The 23,347-nt window shown below is 44.3% G+C and overlaps 1 protein-coding gene across 1 annotated transcript in view; it reads left to right on the top strand.

Moving 5' to 3' along the window:
• The window catches only part of PAPPA (pappalysin 1), a 181,035-nt gene that overhangs the window by 7,660 nt on the left and 150,028 nt on the right, over positions 1-23,347 (top strand). Inside the window, exon 2 of the mRNA XM_035564695.2 lies at positions 18,201-19,269. Within this exon, the coding sequence (XP_035420588.1) occupies positions 18,201-19,269 (1,069 nt within the window). The remainder of the gene's footprint in view (positions 1-18,200; positions 19,270-23,347) is intronic.

The following is a 23,347-nucleotide window of genomic DNA, read 5'->3' as shown; positions in this document are numbered from 1 at the left end:
CCATAAAGTCAAAGCGCTCTTACTCTGAACACGAGCAGAGCAGAACTCTGGAAGGCAAGTAAAAAGGAGTTAAAAAGAGACTAAGAGTGAACATCTTTTCCCAGATTTTTTCTTCCTGCTATCCTTGTTCATAGCAATCTGAACAATTTGCTTAGTTGAGAATGTTCAATGTTCATAAAGTTGGCGGCACCAAGTGTAGGTGCAGTATGTGTCATAGTTAAAAGTGTGAACAAACATAAACACAACTCAGATTATCGCTTGGTGAGAATGGAGATGGATTCACGTTGTTAGATGTATGCATGGATTTGATCCTAAACCTATTCAAGATCATGAAAAATACCATTGACCTTGGCTGACTCTGGCTTAGGCGCTGATTTCAGAGCGTCTTTTGCATCCCTCCTCTGTGTCCCAGACCCTTCCATGGTCCTTGCATTAACATCCTTTATTTTGCTGTCCTTTCTTGCTTTGGATACAAGAGAAGAAAAATTGCAAAGCCTTAACGTCAGAGAAATTGGCCAGGGGAAGGGGACATGTTTATTTTAGTTGTTTTTGCTATACTCCAAATCCCACTTTGGCCTCTGTCTCTTTCAACCTTTCTCCTTTTTTTTTCAGTGTTAAAACGAGCACTTATTGAAAACATGCTGTCCGGTTTTCTGTTTTGCTGGGTGATGTAAGTGTGTAACTTTCCTGTCCAATCCCTCCACCCTCTCTTATCACCATCATAGTCTCGGCTCATTCTCTGCTATCTGGTGTCCTTGATTCCCCCGTCTTTCCCTCTTTCCTGCTCTGCACAATTGCTGTTTTCATCCTCCCTAGCAAGCGCATGCTGTGGATAACCCCACGCTCTCCGTAGTTCTCCTTTTCTTTCACCATCCAAGGGTGCTGTCCCCTCCCTGCAGACCAAGGGTGGCTCCCAGGTTGGTGGCTGCAGCCAACCAGTGTTGGAAATGCTGTGGGAATGGAGGGTAAGCAAGCTGTGTGTTTGTGTGCTGAGTCAGGCATATGCTCATGCATGTTTTCTGGGAATTATTGATATTGTTCTGTTTAATATCCATCCTAGCGGTGCACAAACAAGGAGCGAGCAGTTGTTCTCACAAAGAGGGAGTGAGGGTGAAGTGAAACTGAGAAGTATCTGGAATTGGCCAGGTGAAGCAGCATCTGAGAGATATGATACCAGCTCAAGAAAGCAAAAGAATTGCTGTGTTAGAGAAGAAAACCACTCTGTTTTTTGCTGATTAACTCCTGGGGTTTGGTAGGCTTTCCTTGAGTCTTCCTTTTGAGTGATACTCAGGGCCCTTTTATCTCTTCTCCGTCATCCCCTCTGCTGTGTTTTTCCTCCATCTCCTTATGTAATTTATTGTCTCTTTACTTGCTTTAAATCATTTTCCCATATGGATTTCTCTCCTCTGACCCATCTTCCCCTCCCTCATCTGATTCCCTGGAGTCTTCTGTCGTCATGGAACTGGGAGAAAGAAGAGCAGGCCTGTTCCTGACACCGAGCATCAGCTGCAGGCTCCTCTCCTCCTGCCTCTCCTTCCTTGCCTGTTCTATGCTGTTAGTGTTGGAAGCACATTCGCAAAGATCATCCACTGGACTGAGGAAAGATTTTATCACTGTTTTGTTTGTTTTATTTAAGACAGCGAGAGAAAGAAATGGAAAGGACAGGCCTTTGCTGTTACCAGTGTTGTTTAGTTTTGAATGTAGGTTATTTTTCTCCTGTCCTAATGTGTTCTAGCGCTGTTGTTTTCCTTTATCATTGCAGTATGATTGCAGTTTTGTAGTCCTGGTAACTGCCTCAAAACATCCTGCTGATGGTGGTGATACATTTCTCAGGCGTGAGAGGGAATTGTCCTTAAAACCAGGGAAACTGAGGTACAGCAGGATGCTCTGATGTGTCTAAGATGGAGCTAGAAACGGATCCCAGCAGACTTGGCTCTTTGTTAAGCCCATTTTTAGTGGTGATGGTGGTTATTCCTCAGCCTGGCTTGTCCTCCATGTGAAGTGGACACTCTTTAATTTCTGTAGGCCGTTGTAGCTTTTGATGGTTTGGTGGGTTATTATCGTGGTGAGCTGATGGTGGTGGTAATGAAGTCCTTCACCAGGCATCAGACCGTTGAAAGCACTGCCAACATGAGGGTGGGTGAGGAAGGGAGACCAGCTGGCATTTGTGACAGGAGCTCTTTGGACATGGCAGAAAATGAGATGGTCTTGAATTAAGCTCTCTGATCCAGACCTGCTGGCGATGCATGAGTCAGTGTGAGTTACTGCATTTCTCAAAGGTAACCGTGTATGCAGCCAAAAGTGGGAGAGGAGAGCAAGTATCACCAGAGCCCCTCAGCTGAGGGTACTTCAGTTTGAGTTGGAATACTGTGCTATTTTTGATAACATCTTCACGTTGATTAATATGATGGCTTGCTGAAACTGCTTGTAAAACATGTAAGTTGTAGCTGCTAAGCATTTCCTCAGAACTGCTGAAAACCTGGCCCTATATAGCCAAGGATATTAATTAAGGGCAAAACCAACTGATTTTCCCCAAAGTTGAATATGGATGAGATGAGTGGTTGCAGAAAGGGGCTTTGCACGTTAGTGCCCAGTAACTGCAGGCTGTTTTGGGGGTGCATCATCTAGTGCACGGCTGGACAACCAGGAGTTCTGCTGGAAGCTCCAGCAGAGAAGCTGTGCATTGTATGATCCACGGGAATGGTGTTTTGCTCTGAATTCAGCAGTATCTGTGCTTGTAAAGACTGAGGTGCTAAGGTTGAGATCTGGAGCTTGCATTACTACTGTCTTATATTGCATCTGTCTTGTGGATAAACAGAGCAGCCTCTCCGAGGTCAAAATAGCACCTTTCACCAGTGATAATTTAATGGGAATCATTTTCGGCATGAGCTAGACAAGAATTGGAAGCCTCCTGTGCTGTAGCTCATGAATGGAGATGTTCAGGGAGAAAAGGAGTACTGGGAGAAAAAGCAAATGTTAACTAAATGCATTACGCACACAGTTTTGAAACATGTACTTGGCAGAGGGAAGGGTAAGGAGTCCAAGCCAGATTGTACTGTAGAGCGCACCAGTGTAAACCTAAAGTTACTCCTCTGGCGAGGAAGTCAGGGGGCTGCTCCAGGCGGGGGAACGTGTAGGACCTGGGGCCGAGACAGGGAGCGTGCCACGGGGAAAAGGAACCAGCTGAGAGAGAAATGGATGTCGTGGAGAGCAGCCTCCAACCACCGTCGCTGCCGTGGATGGTTTAGTTTGGGTGTGTAATGGTCGTGGTGATGCAGTGGGACATATTTGTACAACGTGGGGTAGTTTTTACTTTTTGGAGCATTTTCTGCATATACCTATCATATTCCCTCCAGGCTGTAAGATTAGGCAATATACCGCTTTTACAGTGAGCCCTTTGTGTTTCCAGCAACAAACACTTCTAAACTCTGCTCTCCAGTCTTGTGGCTGTAAACTCCTTCACCCCTTCCCATTACTGTCCCATCTCCAGCAATAATATCCCCTCCTCTGTTTATAAACAAACACCCTCAGAGGAAGTTCACAGGAAGAAAAGTTAGTTAATGAAAATCAACCGGGCACTCAGGTCCAGGCTGTGGGTTGGAGCCGGCAGGGTTGCTGGATGTTCCCTACTCTACATCTGCTTGTAGGAATTGCTTTGATGAGACGTCAGCCCGTCTGTCTGACTGGGTGTCTTTCTCTTCTTTTTCCTCCGTCGTGGAAAACGGGAGAAAAGAGGGAGTCAAATTCTAATGTCAGTCTGCTTCAAAATAATGAACAGCCTGGGCAGTTTTTGGGAACCCCAAGCAGGGGGATGAGCTTGAATGAACTTGTAGGATTTCTCATTGATAAATCCACCAGTTCTCTCTTCTCTTCTACCTTTCTCCTGACTGAAATCTAGATTCTGGCTCCTGGCAATACCGTTGGTTGCTCGGGAGTTGTGTAAAGGCTGTAAAAGGACTAAAATAGCCCAAAGGACAATTATCCTGCTCTGTAGTGTGAGCACACAGCTGATATATCTGGTGTCACACATCTCTCTCACTGGGCCACCAGTATAAGGAGGTAGGGGTGAGCAGGGGCCGAGGAAGTAGCTAACACGGGGCTGTGCACTCACCGTGAGCTCTGCAGCAAGGACAGACAGGCATGGTAATGGTGCTGCCAGCTGGAAAACACAAAATGCTTTCGCTTGGTCCAGAGGCCCCCTAAACCCCCCCAGCACAGGGGGAACCCAAGCAAAAGATCATTTTCTTGTGACTTCTCCTGGCTTGTGCTTTTCGGATTGAACCTTGGTGGTCTCAGATGGGAGGTAAGGGAATTAGGGGGTTGGTTCACTCCAGGAGACACTGGAATCCTCCTTTGAAAAGCCTCTCTGGCTATTCAAGATGCATGGGAAAATGAGGAGATAAAGAAAAGCTGTGGGAGTGAGGGAGACTGCACTGGTAGGGTTGTGGTTCCTCGCTCGCACAGAGGTGTACTATCAGCGCAGTGCTCCTGCCTCAGGTTCCCCCTCTTCCCCCTCTCCTCCTCTAAAAGGAGTGAGTGCCTTTGGGAAGTGGGGATGAGCGAGCTTTCCCAGGTATTCTAGATGTGAAAGTTGTGGTCCCACTTTTAGTTCTAAGAGCCTCAAAGGTTTAGATGTATTACAAAAGGTCTCCGGTGCTGGCAGAATCTCTTTACCTTAAAATGTGATGGTTTTAAGTAGTCTTATCTGTTGCTTTTTGTTGGAAGAGCAGTTTCTCTTATTGTACAAATATTTTCTGGCATGTAATTAATAGCCTTATCTGTAAGACTGTTCCAGTGTGGTCTCCCCACCTCCCACCCTAATGCAGGGGGGAGACAATCAGAAACGAGCATTTTGCATTGCAGCATGGGCAGAGTTTATCAGTTGTTGCACAATCTCTTTGCCTGTGAACAGATTAAAAAGAGAAGGGGGGAAAATGGACCTGATTTATACTGGTGAGCTTCCTCCAAGAATTCCAGGATAACTATCAGCAGTTTGTCCTAGGAGGAAAGTTGAGTGCTTCGTTCTTGCCCTTTGAAGAGCTCTGAATTAATGAAGAGCAGAGTACCAGCGTATCTTCTGCTCTTCTTTGAGCTGGGAAAGATTGGAATTCCCCAAAGTCCTCTTGCTTGGGATGGTTTAATCAAACAGACTGTTTACATTCTGTGTCTCACCAGAGGCAATGCTAAATCTGGGGTGGTCTTCAGCTATACGCCGTAATACTAGGGGTTTATTTTATTTTATTTTAAACATCAGCATACCACCAGTTTTACTGGGAAATGGCCGTATCCAAACACCTGCAGGCTCCATGGAACAAGCCAGAGAGAGAAGCAACAGCAGCTGCATCTCAGAGGCCAAATGATCTGCACAGGGATCTGTGTTTCTTCTCTGGCCTGGTGTCTGCAGGGTTGGGATTTGGCAGCAAAGGTGGGCCAGGAGCCCTTCCACTTGTGGAGGAGACATGTCCCAGCAGTAGGAAGGTGAGCCCTGGACCGAACTTTCCTCTGTCTCAAGTGCTGAAGGCAGAGGCAGAGGAGCAGGGGCCCTTCTGCCCCAGCCATGTGGTGTCTGTCCTGCTGTGATGGCCAAACTGTTTTGGTGAGCATGCCCTCTAGATGTTTCTGTGCTCTGGTACTTAAGAAAGCACTAAATGAAATGGGATCTGTGTATCTCATGAGAGAGAGGGAAGAAGGAAACAAGATTAGGGTAGCTATTCCTACCATCACCTCTCATATCCCCTCCCTTGGGATGAACGTCTCTTGCGCCTGTATCAAGAAGCCACCACTTTATTGCACATCTGTAGTACTGAAGTGGGCCATAAACCTTGAATCGGGATCTAAACTTCTGTTCGGATACATTAAAAAAAATAAAATACTTTGGTATCTTCTGGAAGTGACGTATTTCCGCTCCCCATGCACAGGATCTTCAGTGCATCACTGAGGAGCACGCACGTAAGTAGGCAATGTGGACGACATTCTTCCAAACCCAAGCAGCCCAACCAGCTGTTCGGCAGAGACGTTGTTTATTGAGAGTTGTCAATGTGTTCAACACATGGTGTCCTTTGCGCTGATGAGCTTGCAGCCTGGCTTTTATGGGGTTTCTCTGACACTTGTCAAACACTGGTGACAGGGCAAGCTTGACGAGGCACACGTTTTTATGGGGATGTTATGGGCATTGCAACAAGATGTTCTGTAAGGAGAGGCGAGGCAGAGACTTGCTGGCAGAGAGGAAAACAAAGGCAGTTGCAAAAGGTTCCTTTTTTTTTTTTTTTTGCTGGTGGTTTCGGGAAGAGAACAGCAATTTCCTTTAGCAATAAATTAGATGCTTTGGGAGAAAGAAAGGGTGTTTGGTTAGACAGTGGTGAAACTGCTGTGTTGAGAGAAGTAGGCTCCCTCTTCTGTTAATTCAGGCTTCTTATTCTGGGCCAGAGCGCTTGGAGGTGCACAGATTGCTCTGGGATTTTAGTCTACTCTGCAGCTGCTCTGAGGTGCCTTCAGCCCTGTCCTTTGCATCTGCGAAGGTGGGATAATGGCTCTCAGCAGTCCTCAGAGGGACACTGTGTGTAAAGAAAAGGTAATAACACCCGCGCAGCTCTTTGATCATGTACAATGCAGTAAATGGCAAATGTCACGCCGCTGTACCGAAAGAAAGAAATGCTCAGCCCAGTAGTCCCCTTGGCCCGGGTCACGCCAGGTCCCTGCAGCCTTGTGCAGCTCGAAAGAGAGAACTGAGGTTGTAGAATGCCGAAGAGAGAAAAAGACAGAGGCAGATCTTGCCAATCTCATCCTTATCTATTTGTCCAATCTTTTTCTCTTGACTTGTGTAAGCTCGTATTCGTGATTATCACAGGTATTTGTTTTCCCCTACTGAAAAACAAAGCTGTTGCCTGAACAGTGTGACTCTGGCCCCATTCCCTCCTATTCAGCACAATGCAATCTTGGCTCTTTACTAGTTAATATTTTCTGTCAACAACCTGCAAGAAAACATAAAATCAGGGCTGATAAATTTTGCAGATGTTGCAGAGTTCAGGGAGTGGTAAACAATGACCAACACAGGACTCTCATTTGGGTGTTTTCATAAATTGAGAACATGCAAACAGTATGCATCAGAGTAAAGCCAAATGTGAAGTCATACATATAGAAAGGAGGCAGGTCGTACAGAAAGGCTGGCTGCTAGGGAAGGGTCCTTCACCTGGAAGCTAAATGGGTAGGCGTAGCTCTGTGTCGGAGTAGATAAAGCATCTGAATGTGAACTGCCGATGCGATGCTGCGGCCAAAGGTTTAGAGTCATCATTTGCTTTGTAAACACGGAAGCATTGAACAGGACGGGGAGGTTGTGTTATCCTGGTGCTGACAATGGGGAAGCTACTGCTGGAGTAGTTTGTCCAGTTCTGGTGTCCACAGCTTAAGAAGGATGTTGTATGAGAGAGGATTTAGAGGAAAAAACAATCTTGAGGGTAATTATAGGATTTGTAACAAGTCTTAAAGTATTTGACTCAAGAAGATTAAGAGATGACTTGATCATCGTGATCTTTAAGTATATGGTTAGGAAACATTAATCTGATGATTGTAGTTTGGAAATCTAATAATAGAGGATATGAAAAATCCAATGAATGCACATGGGGACTAAGCAGCTTCAGAGCAGAGAGATGATGCCCTCTTTTAGCCGTGGAAGTAGTCAGCATTGAAAAGCCTTTCTGAGTAGGATGGTGGAATATTGTCACCAGGTTCTTTTAAATCATAAAAGCAGTGTTTTTCTAAATAGCAAGTTCTTGTTTAAAGAGGAGTTAATTCCATCCTCAGCCATATTTTGTCTGACTGCTTCTAATGTCATATCACTCTGGCGTTTTCAGTTAATACCCCAAAAATGGGAATGGCATGAAACTGTGTGGGGAGAGGTTCAGACTGGGTATCAGGAAAAGGTTCTGAGAGGGTGGTTGGGCCCTGGAACAGGATCCCCAGGGACATGGTCACAGCACCGAGCCTGCCGGAGCTCAAGGAGCACTTGGACAATGAACTCAGACATGGCTAAATGTTTAGGTAGTCCTGTGTGGAACCAGGAGTTGGACTCAATGATCCTTGCGGGTCACTTCTGACTTGGGATATTCCATGATTCTAAATAATTGAAGCAAACAGTAGCATGTTGACTTCAAATCCTTTAATTTTCCAGTATACCCATGGGTTCTCCTTGAAACTGGTAGAGTATTTCTAAATTACATTTCTAATCACTATTACACTTCCAGCTCTTTGTAGGGATTCCTGGGCACAGAAGCTGGAGCACAGTTCCTGACAATGTCAGGGCTGTGGAGCTAACACAACAACATCCCTTAAAAACAAAGAAGTGAATGAGAAAGCAGAGAATAAGCTTGGGGTGACTTGCTTGTCATCTCCTTGCTGCGTGGTCTGTCTCTCAGTCTCGGTGCAGAGCAGCAGTGCTGAGTCCTGTTCAGAAGGTTTGTTGGCTATATGCTGAAGCTACCTATTCCTGTGACTTTGGCGAAGTTGCAGACACAGACTTACGTTAATGACAGTCTGCTCCAGAACACTAATTTCACACAAGCCATCCACAGCTGGAGACCTTTCCTGAAAATTAAATGCCCAAACTGCCCCAGCCTGCTCCCTCGAACCCACGTGCACATGTATGTATACGCGCGTGAGCAGAGAACATAGTCTATGTACATACATTTTTGTTAGTCTTCATTTCTTTGGTTCCAGATTTAACCCAAAGTGGAAGGGGCTGAAATAACATAAGAAAGGTTGGACATATGATATTTTCTGCTGCTCAGCTAAACACAAGAATTGCCAAAAATCTTCCAAGGTAGCTTGTTTCTTTTACATTTTTCTCCCATTTCTGCAGACTCAAGAAGGTCAATTACTTTTGAGAAGCATTTGACTTTGGCAACGCTCATGGAAAGTGAACTAGAATTATGACCTTTTGGAGGTTTGCCTGTCGCTGTCCCATCTTGTCCTTTAAGAATTAAGAGCTGAATTTTCAGCTTCAGCCTTCGGTTTAATAGGTGTGAATTTGTTTCTGTACACTTCTAAGACACTGCTAGTATTTGTGTGAGGTTTTTCTTTCAGATGTCTATTTATTTGTGCTCACAGATCAAGTGATCACTGATATTTGTATTGCAGAAATACAGGCTCAGGTATTTCCAGGAGGAAAATCATGCGCAAACAAATGGCATTGGATTCAAACTGAGCAGAAAAATGGAGCTCTAAGATTATATACTCAAGTTAGTATGTGGTGACTACAGCCTATCTGGAATGCATACTATAGTAGTTATATCATGTTAGAGAGGCAGGTTTTTTTCAGCAGGATGTTTCCTAGAAAGCAAAAATATCTCTGTGGTTTGTGTATGGGTTTGGAACTTGTATGCAAGTATGGAGCGGGGAATTTGAGGCATGAAATAGTCATGATTAGAGAGGGCCCGGATACCTTTTAAAAGCGACAGCAGAAAACAGGCACAGTGAGCTCTGTTCTGTCTGCTGTTACTGCATGCTGTTCTGTGTACTGCATCTGAAACGTTTCCTTTAAGGTTGGTATATTCCTCGGTTGCTTCTATTAAGTATAGGAAAGATGCAGTCATATGGGAAAGCCAGATGCAATAAGATATTTGAGTCTGGATAAGATCTGAGATACTTTTGCAATAAGAGATTTAATTCTCACAGAGGCCAAGATCTTGCATGGTATAAATCAGTGTAAGTGCACTGGAACTACTCAGTTTTGCACTCACAAAGTATCTGCCCAAGAATGTTCTCAAAATCCAATTAAATAACTAGAACTGTTTCATGTGGAAATGCCCCTCAATTACAAAAACAAGACTAAGCTATCATGATGTGATTTTTACAGTCTCCTTGCAGGGTGCCCTAGTTTGCATTCATGGAATTTTTTGTTTTTGTTTTGTTTTTGTAATAATGTGGATGTTGGCCATCTGTCTGATCCCGGAAAGGTTGTAAGGTTGTTCCTGCTCCCCAGGTTCTCTTCCCACTCCCTCATTCATCATAATGTTTGATTTAGGTGCCACTAGATTTCCTTCTTTGTTCTCTCGCCCTAACCTCCTCCCCCCAAACACACATGCATTGTGCAATGGTGCAAAAGCTCCTCTCTCTGCAGCTGGGAGTAGTAACTGCTCAGCTGGTTCCAGTGCTGCCCTAAAGCTGCTGTAAAGGTCAGTGACAAGGGAATTCTAAAAAGCAAAACAAGCTGTGGTGTTGTCCCCCCTTCCACTCTGGCCGTGTACTTTGAGCAGCACCACAAGCAATCTCACTCTAGACCTCCACTTCTCGTCACTCTGCATTTCTGGCCGTCACGAGGGTTCGGTGGGACAGCACATCAGGAGGTCTTCCAGCACGGCTACGGGCTTGGCCACTGCTGCCGCTGATTGACTTGCAGTGCTTGTCAGGCGCAAAGCACATTGTGAAAGGAAATGCCATATTGAACTCCCAGTGAGCTGATGGGTATTGTGCACTGGTCATCTGATGGCACAGATGTGCCCCTAATAATCCTTCCAGGGGAACGTTTCCTCCTGGGATGCTCTGGCCATCTGATCTGCTCTGAGGTATGCTGACCTATCTTGACCCAGTTTATGATCCATTCTCTCTGCTGTTTTCTAAAAGGAGCCCAGAAATACCACTTTATCATTTAGATTGCCTGGAAGTTATGGTGTTACGTGTCTGTCCCTTCCATAGAGGATTCTCTGTTTACTCTCAAGCATTAACTCTTACAAAAGGGAGGAAAGGCACTCTGTGTTAGCATGCACAAAAGTAAATTTGTCAGTAGAGCTTTGATAGCTGAAGTACAGGGAGGAGGAGGAGACCTGGAAGCAGAGGTAACGTATGTGCGACCGAGCACGTTGCTGGGTCCTCTGTGAGTGTAGAGCTTCCCTTCCGCCGGCGTGCTGTTGTATTTTGTCCTCTTTGTAGGTTTGTGTGTGCCTCCAGTTCTGCAAGTGTTACTTGTGTGTGCCTGTGAAAGATGGATGATTTTCATTCATGTCTCTTGATATGTATCCATCCATATGTTTTGCAACATCTGCTTTTAAAGTGGGAATGATGTTAAAGCTGAACTTCCCTAAAGGTGAATATGCTGCCTGAGCTACAATAGGATGGTTAATTCGTAACCCGGGTCTGCTGACCAGTGAGCATAGGTAAGCTTTGAAGCTGAAAGGTGTTCAAGTAACTTTGAGCCAAACCAACAAATTTACTGAGCGCTTTCCATTCCCTGTCTATATTTGAAGGATATCTGGGTTTTCATGAACACCAAACTTCTTTATTATCAGTGGACCACACCAAATTGTCTAAAACTGGCAGCCACCAACCTGATTCTTGTCTGAATCAAACCCGATGAAAAGCCTTCCATGTTTATGGCATACACCAGTGATTCCCAAAAGGAATATACTAGTGGCTGCAGAGTTGATCACTTAAAGTACTATCCCAACAAGGACTGCCTGTACTATCTTAATACTGTCCCCATGTGTGCATGTGTTATGCTTATCTCTAATAACATGGACACATACTGGTTTTCCAAGCTTCAGCCCAAAATATTCGGTTGTTTCTGAGAACAAGGCAGGAGAAATAAATTGTTCTTCAGATATTAGAAAATTCTTACTCTTGTTCTGTGGAATGTTCCTGTGCTCCTAGACTTTATAGCAGGGCCTGAAGTTTGACCCTTGTGAAGGATGTGCTTTTTTCTATCCACCTGAAAGCCCACCCAAACGTAGTTATTGGATCATAAACAGCCACAGTTTGTTAACCAAGTACCAGTCTCCACTGGTTCTGCAGCTTTATTGTGAAATGCTTAGGGAGATCTAGATAAGAAGCCAACCTTCCCACTAATACTTGTTTATGCTGATACTGTATACAAAGAAGCCCTTGCAAAAGCAGTACCCGGTCCAAGGATGACCCTGTTACACTTCTGCAAGGGCTGAAGCTCACTGCTCTGTGCCATCTGGTTAGGCAGTCTTGTGTGTTCACTTACACCTCAAATCCCTCACAATCTAATAATTTCTCACTAACCCCAGCCTACCAGATCTGTTTGCAGTAAGCTCTTATATACTGTTAGCGGGTATATTCTCACAATAGGCTCAGTGAAGTGTCACTAATATGATTGTCCATGCCAGTGGCTGCTCTGTTGCAGCCTACATGTTTTTCTTATCAGAAGGGAAGGATTTGTGTAATGTTTGTAACTAACAAGCCACTACAAATTCATGTTTGCTGTTTTAGCCTTTCTCGCCTCCCTGCTTCCAGGCTTCAAGGTGTCTTGCTGAGTGTACAAGTGGCTGGGAGTTAGAGAAATGGTACAGAACATGTGCTTAATTTAATGCTAAATGGCAATGATATAAAGGTTTTGGTATTGCAAAGAGCCTTGTACCAAATTCTCAACATTAGACAGTCTTAGCTGTATTAGGCTCTCTCTTTCTACAGGATGAAGTTCTTGCCTTTCATGTCAAAATGAAAAGAACTCCATCCTTCCGTCTTGGATCTGAATCCTATTGCGTAGCTTGTAAATGGTAATATCTGGTCTGAATTTAGCTAGATTGATAGCAGCAGCAAACATCCCCTTCTTCCTCACTTAAGTAGTATATTGCCACCTGAGCAAGTCTCAGGTGGTTTGCCTGAGACACAACTCATCTCAGGGGGTGACCTCAGGAGGCCTCTTAGCTGCATTGGAAATGGTATAGACAGAGATGTTGCCTTAAGTACTTTGGACTTTGAATTATTTAACTATTGTGGAAGGAAGCTGGGGGTTGGGAGAAGCACAGCAAAGGAAAGGAGAGATTATTTCTCCCCTTTGTAAAACTATATTGGGTTTAACATCATACCACGAAATATCCAGTGCAGAACTCAAGAACTGCTCCAGTGGATCTTCGCTGACTTATCCAATTGCATGGAACATGGGGATACTTAACCCAAATCTGTCGGTTTTAATTATTTTCCTCTGGACAGATAAAAGCTTTCTATAGGTTCCTGTAGAATATTTGCTCTCTCAAGCGTTCCTCTGTGCTTTGATACTAAACGATTAAAGCATGCTAAAGAAAAAAACAGCTCCAACCTTTAGCTCCCTGTTCTTGGGCCCCCTGACTGCAGCTTTGATTGTTGACCTAAATTCCCCTTTCATAACTGAGTCCTGTCACCTCTGGTTGTAGTCTCCCAGCAAAACAGGCACGGCCAACTTTCAGAAGTGCGGGGCACTGTTTTCCGTTCTGCCTTGCACCGCTATGACGGGCTCCACAGCACACCTGATGTGTTCAAAGTCGAACTGACCTCCTTCTTCCCCTTCCCCCAGCCTCAGCTCCTGGAAAATAAAGCATAACAAGTCCAAGTCTTTTTTTTTTTTTTTTCCCTTCCTATTGCTCAGCAAAGGGGCAAAACTTTGTTCTGCGTAAAGAAATAAATTCTTAGGTAATGGCTGGGCTGATTAGTGGAAAGATTGCTGTTAGCAAGATGCAAGAAACAGCACTGAGGCGACCAGGGGAGGCCTGGAGTCTGTTATTGATAATATTAAAATGGATTACAGCAGCTTGCTTGGGCTACTTTGGCCTCTTCTTTCAAGCTCTGCCCACGGAGAGAGCTTCTTACGCCTCCAGCAGCTACAGCCTCTAGCTGTGAGTCCCCGTTTCTCTGTGGCTGCTCCTGATAATCCTTTGCTCCAACCTCAACATCGTCAGCTTGGCTACGGAGCTCAGTTACAGCAAAGCCTCGTGTCCTCACCTGGGACATTGTTCCCGGAGCAGTGGTTCATGAGCCCAGAGCGTGGGGCCTACGCGTGGAGGGCCTTCTCTCGGAGTCCTGGTGAAGGCCTGGGAACAAACTGGGGTGTAAATCATGGCTGGGGCTCCCTGGAGGAGGTCAGGTGTGATGAGCAGTAGTATTCTGGAGCAGTTGTGGGTTGGTAGCCAAAAAAGCGATATTTTGCTTGAAAAAAAAAAAAAGAAAAGAAAAAGGAGAGACTGTACTTCTGGTTTTCCCTATTTGCCTTTTGGCACCGGGCCTTTGGGGTTTAATCTTCCAGCAGTCCCAAGTATCTTGGTGCTTAGGAATTTACTGTTCCTGCATGAGACAAACACGATGGGGCTGGAAGGAGCCTGGTGGGCCATTGGAGGCCCCCCCGGCTCAGCACACAGGAACGTGGCATCCCGATGTGTTCGCAGTCCTCCGGAGCCGTCTGAAAAGTGACTCACTTCTGTGCGGAAGGACGGTTACCAATGACTCTTACTGGAAAGCTGAACTAGTGCCTCTTCTTTTTTTAATAAAAGATAAATTCTGTTTTAATCCTCCGGGCTTCAGGAACAGGAACTTTACAGGGAAAAAAATCACTCAGACTGAGGGGTGAGAAGGGCTGTCAGTATTCTTCTCAGCTGCAGCTCCATCCCCTTCTAGCAACTCAAGACAAGCAGAAGTGAGGAAAACTGTTTGCTGCTGTATGAGACTTGTACATATTTTTTTAATCTAATTGCTGTGGGGAAAACAAACATCAGTTTTATTTCGCACCATTTCTTGGCTCGGAAACTTGAGGCATATTCGCCAAATTGTGGTTTTGCAGTCGTTGGCTTGAGTCTCATTTACCATGAGGCCTCTTTACACCACTCTTGGTTTCTTAAGGGACACCAAGTAGCTAAAAATGTCCTTTGACACATTATTGTAAAGAATTCCCCGTGTAAATGAGCATCTAAACTCTGTATGTTTTTCATGTAAATGTTGGTTGTGGTCACAGCTGAATTTTGAAATTCAGTGTCAACCATTGTGAGGGGGTGATTTTACTCAAAAACAGCCTTGTTTGGGGTAAAAGAGGCCTCTTCTTGTTTGAAATGTTCTTAATTATGTCTAAGAAATAACTCATGGCTATGGAACCTTTTACTAAATTGAAATAAATTGTGAAAACATCAAATTATTCAGTTTTCAGAAGTTCTGGCAATTATTTCACATATCCCTCATCCAATGGTTTTGCCCTTATTAGTTGTCATAGAAGAAGTAATAAATTCTTTTATTATGACATCCAAAGTCCCGGCTGAAATTAGTTTCATTGTGCTGGGGACAAAACGGAAAAGTGACACTCCCTTAGCCGGAGGATTCGTAGTCTAAAGCCAAAAGTAAGCAAAGGACTGGGAAAGTAGGTACAGCATACAAGCAAAAGAAGGTCATAAAGAAATGGCACAACTGTGCAAGTTATAGGGAGTGCGGGTTTCTCATCCCTTTTCGTATTCTTTTTCCTTTCTCTTAAGAATAAAACAAGTCTTGCTGCTGAAGGTATTGTGATCAATCCATCTTTTCATCAAGAGTTGGATGTATGTAATAGTAAAAGTTTGAGAAAAGAATACTGTATGCGACATATGGATTCAGTAATGACCTTCGCCCTAAACTAGAAAATGTAAGGAACTGGAATAGTAGACTGTTTTAGTTCAGCAGCTTTCATACTGGCATGTTCAGTGGTGTCCCTATTGTCGCTGTTTTTTTCTTTTTCTGCCCTCCTTTGGCTCCCTGTAAATCTTGAATTGATGGCAGCTGTTTGAGCCAAACTCAAGACACGTTGCATCACATCAGGGTTTAAATGCTCAAAGGCAAGGGAGGATTGCTACTATTCTGTAGTATTCCTCCAGCAGCTCCATCTGTTCAGCTGAGGTCAATCACTAGCATCATGCAGCACTTCAGAGAGAGAGGAAGATGTTCTTTAATCCTGGCTAGGAAACTGAATTTCCATTCCACAACAATTTATTAGTTCTTTATGGGAATATTTCCAGCCCTGGTCAGTACAAAAAGCCAAAAAACTTGACCCTTAAAGACTGTATGGTGGACTTCCTCAGGGCTGGAGACCCCAGAAGGCTGTTCCAGGACTTCCAGCCCTCCGTCCGACAGCAGGGAGCTTGGACGCCGCAAGACACAGGTGGAGCAGCTATTGCATGTGCAGCTGCCCTGGGCCCACAGGCTTGGAGAACTCTGATGCTGGGCTGCAAAGGTGGCAGGAGAAAGCTCTGTTAAAAAATGTCTGACCAGCTCTGATGGTCTTATTATGATAAGATGAGATCATAGTGTACCTATAAAAAGGTCTCCTTTCAGGAGAGGTGGCTTTGTTTCACGCTGGGTTCCATTTATAGGATATGCTTTTACTCTCTTTCTTCAGTATTTCCCACCTTGGAAACAAAAGATATTCAATAACAGAAAGTTATTGAAACAGAATGGACTCCCACAGAATTTTAATTTTCCAGAACTGGGTGTATTTTGGAACATCCCATGTCCTCACTTTTGTGCCCTGGCTTGCATGGGTGCCATACCTCTATATAGGGCACGTCCAAATATTTCTCTGGGGCAGGGGGGAGAATCAATAGAAGGCAGTCTCCCAGAGGAGGAAAGCTTTGTGTCTCTCCTGTAATGCTGCCGATCTCTCTTCACACCCAGAGACAACTGTTTCCATCCTTGCCCAGTTGCCAGAGACCCCTGCCTGCTATACTGGGATGGCAACTTTTTATGTCTCATTTTTATAACTTCTTTGTTTATGGCTTATTTGGAATTTGCCAACTGTCTTTGGAAACCACCATTGGAAAATACCTTCATTTGAGATTCATAAAAATGCAGACATTTATGGGCTCTAATACATCTCAAAAATGAATGCTTGCTAAAAGTATTTATTCCATAAAGAAAATGTAAAAACCCTCAAAAAACAGGAGATCCCTGACTCTAGAAAGTCCCTGGTAGCTTGGCTTTCATATAATGAATTTCTCAGGTAAACATCCATCCCAGCAAATGTCATTTTTTTTTTTTTAGCATTTTTGTTTTTTTCCTTCCCTGTTCCTCCTCCTCTCCTTTCCCGTGATCAGAAGTAGCAGTATAAACTAGAAGCTGGTCTCGAGAAGGTTTTGAACTGAGTGCGCCCTACAGATGAATAAACACATTACCTTCCGAACCCTGGGATCTCTCTTCCAAAGGCAACAGGAAAAGGGGGAGCTCAGAGTCCCTAGCAAAATACCAGCATGCAGAAAAAAGCCCTGTTTAAATTTTTTTTAACTTTCCCATCAGAAGACTTTTTTGCGGGGGGAGGAGGAGGAAAGGGGAAGGGTGTGAGGAGCGAGGGGGAAGGTGGGTGCTGGGAGAGGGGAGGAAAAATACAGTGAATGCTCCTGTAACCTTTGCTCTGTTGATACTAGACAAGACTGCACTGTTAATGAGTGATTGTTAACAGATGGCTGTTGAGCAACTTAGTCAGAAGCAGAAGATGTTATTTGGTTGTAGTGCTGGGAGGGTTAGGGTGCAGGGGTGAGGTAAGGGGATATTTAGTCTTTTCATGAGGACTGAACTGTCAGAGATTTATGATTTTCGGTTAGGCTTTAGGAATGGAAGGCTTGGGGGAAGGAGCGCTTTCTACGTGCTGATAGTAGGAAGGCCATTGGCGCTGAAGGCTCTAACGATTATTTTTTCAGTCAAGGGGTCTCTGCAGCCCATGGCCTTTGAGAACTGAAAGATGGAAATATATGTCTTTGACTTGTCAGACCTTGTGTCTGACACAGACCACAGACCTTGTGGCTGGGAAGGAGTGGGCTCTTTTCATCTTTTGGAGCTGAGGACCAATGGAGGGAGCTTTAGGTGTAGATCTGTGCTTTGTGTACAAGAGAAACCCATTAGGTACATTGGCGTGTACCAGTGCAAGCCGTTTCTTTACTGGTTTTTTATGGGTATGAATTTGAAGGCAGCCTGAACACAATGCATTTGATCTCTGCAAGATTTGGGTGCTTGATCCTACCAAGGTTATCCCAGCCATTCGGTGTCTCTCGAACTGTGTGGTGGTTAGGTGTCATGCTTATTGCCCCTGTGGGCCTTGCTAGATGGAGGGTGCAGTGCTGTGAGTGAGGCTACCAAGGGCTGCCTCTCGAGAGCGTTATTTTCAGCCAGTGAAGTATGGCTTGAATGAAGATAAGACAGTACAACTTTGTGCCGATAAATTTGCAAAAGGATTTTGGTCTTTGGTTAGGAGAGGGGAATCCCATTCATACATGCCACTGGCAAATCTTCACTTTTAATAGCAAGTCTTAACATGACCTCCCACAGTCATGTTCTGGATGATTTAATGCCTTTCGTGTACGCTGACTTTCTAATGTACATAGGTGAGTGTGTGTTTATACGTAGAGAGAGATTTATACAATTTAAAGACTAAATTCTTTATTTATTCTGTCATCCTTATTTATTCATATTTCTTTTTTGGGGGCACATAGGACTTTATGACAAATGTTCTTACACCTCCCGTGACCGAGGATGGGTCCTGGGGATTAACACCGTCAGTGACCAGGGGAATAGAGACCCCCGCTATTTCTTCTCTCTGAAGACGGACCGTGCTCGCAAAGTTACCACCATTGCAGCACATCGCAGCTACCTCCCCAACCAGTGGGTGCATCTGGCTGCCACATATGATGGGCACCTGATGAAACTCTATGTGAATGGTGCCCAGGTAGCCACAAGTGGGGAGCAAGTGGGCAGCATCTTCAGTCTTCTGACCTTGAAGTGCAAGGTGCTCATGGTTGGAGGAAATGCCCTGAACCAGAACTATCGGGGCTATGTAGAGCACTTCAGCCTCTGGAGGACAGCCCGGTCTCAGAAGGAGATCTTGTTGGACATGGGCCAGGCAATTCACAGACAAGACACGCCTCTACCTCAGCTAGTTCTTCAAGACAGTTTACTGAATGTGAAAAACACCTGGTCTCCCATGAAGGATGGCAGCAGTCCTCAGAACAAGTTCAGCTATCATCATGGCTATTTGCTGGATACCAGCCTAGAGCCTCCTCTCTGCGGACAGACAGTCTGTGACAACACGGACGTCATTGCCAGCTACAACAAGCTCCCCAGCTTCCGCCGTAACAAAATAGTTCGCTACCGTGTGGTAAACCTCTACGATGACAAGCACCAGAACCCCACTGTCAGCCAGCAGCAGATCGAGTTCCAGCATCAGCATTTAAACGAGGCTTTCAGCCGCTACAACATCACCTGGGAGCTGGAGGTGCTGGAGGTGAAGAACTCTTCCCTTCGCCACCGACTCATCCTGGCCAACTGCGATATCAGCAAGATCGGGGATGAGAACTGTGATCCCGAGTGCAACCACACCTTGACTGGCTACGACGGAGGAGATTGCCGACATGTGCGCCACACACTCTTCAACAAGAAGAAGCAGAATGGTGTGTGTGACATGGATTGTAATTACGAGAGATACAACTTTGATGGTGGGGAATGCTGTAACCCAGAGATAACAGAAGTCACCAAGACATGCTTTGACCCATATTCTCCTTACAGGTAGGCAATTTCTTAAACGAGATTTTTATGTTCATATTAATGAATATCTGTCTAGGTATTGATCAGCCTGCTGGCTGCTGAACCATTATGTTATTGACGTTACAGGCTTTGGCATTTTTTCTTCATTTGTTTTTTTCCATAGTATTTGGCTCACATTGCAATTACCTGAATGCAATCTCAGTAATGGTCTTGACAGTGTCTTGCCATTGAATTGGTTTTCCCTATCTAGGCTAAACAAAGCTAGTGCTAAAGACTGAAACAGACATTGTCGGAAGACCCATCAGTTGTTGGTTATGAGCAGTATGTTGAGGTATTGCACAGATTATTTTAACCAGAGACTCTTAGGAGTGAGGATTATATGCCATAGGAAGCTCATATGTATTTGGAGAGTGAAGAGCCCTTCAGGCATGGAACATAAATACTCTTAGGTATACTTTAATTTTGTAGGTACCTTTGAAGGTAGGTAGGTTATTCTATATTCTGAATGCTATGTGAGTGCTGATTTCCTTAAGCACTGCTGTGGAGGGGCTGCTGAGTCCAGGGGTTATGAGGAGGGAGGTAGGAACCAGATTCTTGGGAGTGCTGTTGCACATGTTGGGTGGGTGACTGAATTCTTTTGTGTTCCTCTATGTAGATATGAAAACAAGGGTAGAATCATAGAATCATTCAGGTTGGAAAAGACCTCTAAGATCATCTAGTCCAACCTTGAATGTAATGCCACTTTATCACAAGTGGGAGAGGAGCTTTCTGTGGATGGATGTGAGTTTATAAAATCATGAGGTGCTCAGCTAATGGCTTCTTCGTGTTGTAGTCTGAAGAGGGACATCCCCAAGTAACTTCAATCAGTTGAGTAGATCATAGCTACAATTACTTCAATGTGCTTTTGGGTATTTTCAGAGAAGGTCAGTGTGTTTAAATAAAAAAAAAAAAAGTTCCTGTGGATGAGTTAGTGATATAAACACACAGAAGATTCGCTCAGAAATTCTGCAGAACTCTGCAGAAATTCTGATATCTGTATTCCATTTTAAAGCATTTGGGGGCAATTTCTGGAATCATGGTGGAAAACCATAAGACAGTCAGAAAACCCTGTGTTGTCAACACTGAAATTCAGGTTAAGAAGGAAAGTATGAGCTGTTCTGGAGTTGCTTTAATTATATCAATTCAGGCTACATTTGTAACTTCCTTAGTAGAAAGAAGTTTTTAAACAACATTGTCATCTCAACTGGAGCTTAAAATACACATAATTAAGCTGCAAAGAAATGCTTCCATTCTTCTTTTTTAAAAACTCCAGTGAGCTTTTTTAAAAAAACATCCCTATAGCTCAGCTGGACTTCAGTTACCAGTGAACAAAGCTCAAATGAGGAGCTACTTTAAACACTAATTATTGAAAATACTGAAAGGAAAAATACCAGTCTTTTAATACTGTTCAACTGGAGAGGAACACAACTGAGCAAATATCATCAAAGGCATAATGCAAATTGGATTGTTTTAACACTGTAGTTCTGAGAACTCGAGGTGTTAGTTATAACAGCTATGACAATTTTTAGAAAAATACATTATTTTTAATCTGATAGTACTCTTTTATCACTTGTACTGTGACCAGCATAATACCCATACAAAATGAAACAAGAAAAGCCTTTTAAATTCTAGTTTTCAGATTTAAGACTGTGCCTTATTGTTATTCTGACATACAGAGATATTTCTATTCCAAATGCAGTTTCTTTGCTGCACAGACAGATTGGACTTGCACAAGCCCAGGCAAGGAATTTAATTCAAAAATTTGAAGTTACCTTGACATAGCATACCTGCTTTTCATATGCATTTGTATGTTCTTTTTGGAGGCAGCCTCCTTGCTGAACTTGTCTGGAGAAGTCGCATTCATGGTGTTAAGCTCACAGATCTGTATGTTCACGTTGGCTTGAGAAGCACCTCCTCTGTGACACGCTTAAGTCGGCGAGGGAGGCCTAAACGTCCTTTTGCACAGTGTAGAGCCTGAGAAAATCCCTAGTTCCTCCAAAGCTTTTTTTTTTTTTACAACATTTAGATTTCATTTGTTTGCCTTTGTGTAAAAGTTGTAACGCAGCTTCGATCATTGGCAGTGAAGCCAAGGTCAGCAGAAGATAGTCTATCACTCTGGAGCCTTTCCTTGCTGGCCGACATGCTCAGCCTGAGCTGATACCCACCACTGTGATGGGTGTTCATACTCAGTATGGCAAAATACAGCAGTTGGGGCTGTAGACTTGATCAATGAGGTTTGAAAGGCTGACCTCTGAGTATTTGGGCTAACGAATACGGGTTTAGGGCAGTGGTTTTGTCAGCAAAGCCTTAATTGACTAAAAGGGGGAAGATTCAAACCCTGTGTTTGGCTCTGGCATTGCCCTCAGTACCATCCCCTGAGAGCGATTTCTGTGCCAATTACTGACTCAGTCAAAATGTGTGACTCAGTTGGCACCATCTGGGCCCATTTTGCATCACCAGCCCCTCTTGTCATCACTTTCATTGGCAGAGGCCTCAGTCCCCTCTAGTGCAGGCCTTGCACCACATCAGTGAAGACATCTTCACAGCCACTGAGAGCTCACATCTAATTCCAGGTGTTTCCTCTGCCAAAGCTCAGTCTAACAATAGCAGAAGGAAAGGAAACGAACCCTCAGTCTGGGGAGGCATCAAATGAAGTTGGGGGTGAAATGGATGAAATGGTACCAGGAAAAAGTTCCCTGAGCTTTGTGCCGTGAAGACTCTTCAGTCTTCTCTGGTACTGGGGGATCTTTAGATGCTACTGGGTTTTGTTCCTTCTGTATTCTTAGTGTCCGCAGTTGTGGCCAGCTGTTCACCATGTGGAGTTTATTCCTGAAGTAATTTTGCTCTTTGGAACCAACCAAAAAGTGCTAATGCTTGATTAATGCTGTTATAAACAGGAACCCTCTTCAGTGCCTCTTCATCCCCAAAAGGAGATGGATTCATTTCCTGTCGCTTTCCTTCATGTGTCAGTCTCAGTGTGGCTGTCTCAGTCCCAGTCCTTCAAGCCTCCATCCTGTGATCTCCTAGAGTTGCTATGAACCTCGGTGCAAAAAACTCTGTGCGTGCTTCTTGACTAATTGCAACCACAGATGTGATGGTACCGGAACAATTTTGAGACACCTCCAATCTGCATTAGAAGTTTCTTGCGGCCCCCTTGGCACCTTGGACAAAGTCCTCAGGTACCTTGGTGGTGTCCTTCAGCCACTGTTGTGGTGCAGCTCTCAGGCATTTTTTCTGTCCAACCTTTCCTTCTGGCACCTCCAAAGCTGAGATGCTGTGCCACAGTCGGGTAGCTGGAGTGTTGGTGCATAGAAATGTAAGTACTGTGACACATCTGCAAAGTTTGCCAGAGGGACAGTTTAGAGGGACAGTGCTGATGGATGGGGACTCTGCTCTAGGAGCTGCAGAGCAGAAAGCTGTAAGCATTGTGGTACCAACTAGATCATCCCTCGTCTTCTTTAGTAGCCTACGGGAAGAAAAACAAGACTGGTTATCATTATTCACACAGCAGGCTTTATCTGAGACATCTGCTTAACTTCTTTTTACTAATTACATGAGAGTGGGACAGAATGTATTTGGTCCCAGCACGAGATCTGCAAAAATTGTTCCGCTTTTCTTTGTTTCTGCAGTTCTGGGAAGATGAGAACATGCTAAGATCATACATCCTGTCCCAATACAAAAGGAAGGAGCAAGGATAGACATACTTGCCAGAAAGGCACATTCCTTTTGTTGTTTGGGATACTGCTGGTTACAAAATAGGGAAGACTTTTAGCTCATGACACCTACCATGGCTCTTCTTCAAAAAAAAAAAAACAACTTGAAACAAACAGCAAGGGATCATAGGAAATCATCCCCTGTAAGTGCCATTTGATGTGGCAAATTCTTGCACCATACTATGGTTAACTGAACCATTCCTTTTATGTAATCCTGGGTTTGCACATCAGACTTCACCACAGGATTGCATATCCAGATAAGAAAGCCTTCGTCTTGATGACTTCTTAGGAAAATGCTGATGAAATTCCTGAAACAGTAGAAGCTACTGGAGTGTCTTCAAACTCCC

This window comes from Cygnus atratus, chromosome 19, assembly GCF_013377495.2.
Source record: "Cygnus atratus isolate AKBS03 ecotype Queensland, Australia chromosome 19, CAtr_DNAZoo_HiC_assembly, whole genome shotgun sequence".
In the NCBI taxonomy this organism is placed as follows: domain Eukaryota; kingdom Metazoa; phylum Chordata; class Aves; order Anseriformes; family Anatidae; genus Cygnus; species Cygnus atratus.
This window is presented reverse-complemented; position numbering and strand designations above follow the sequence as displayed.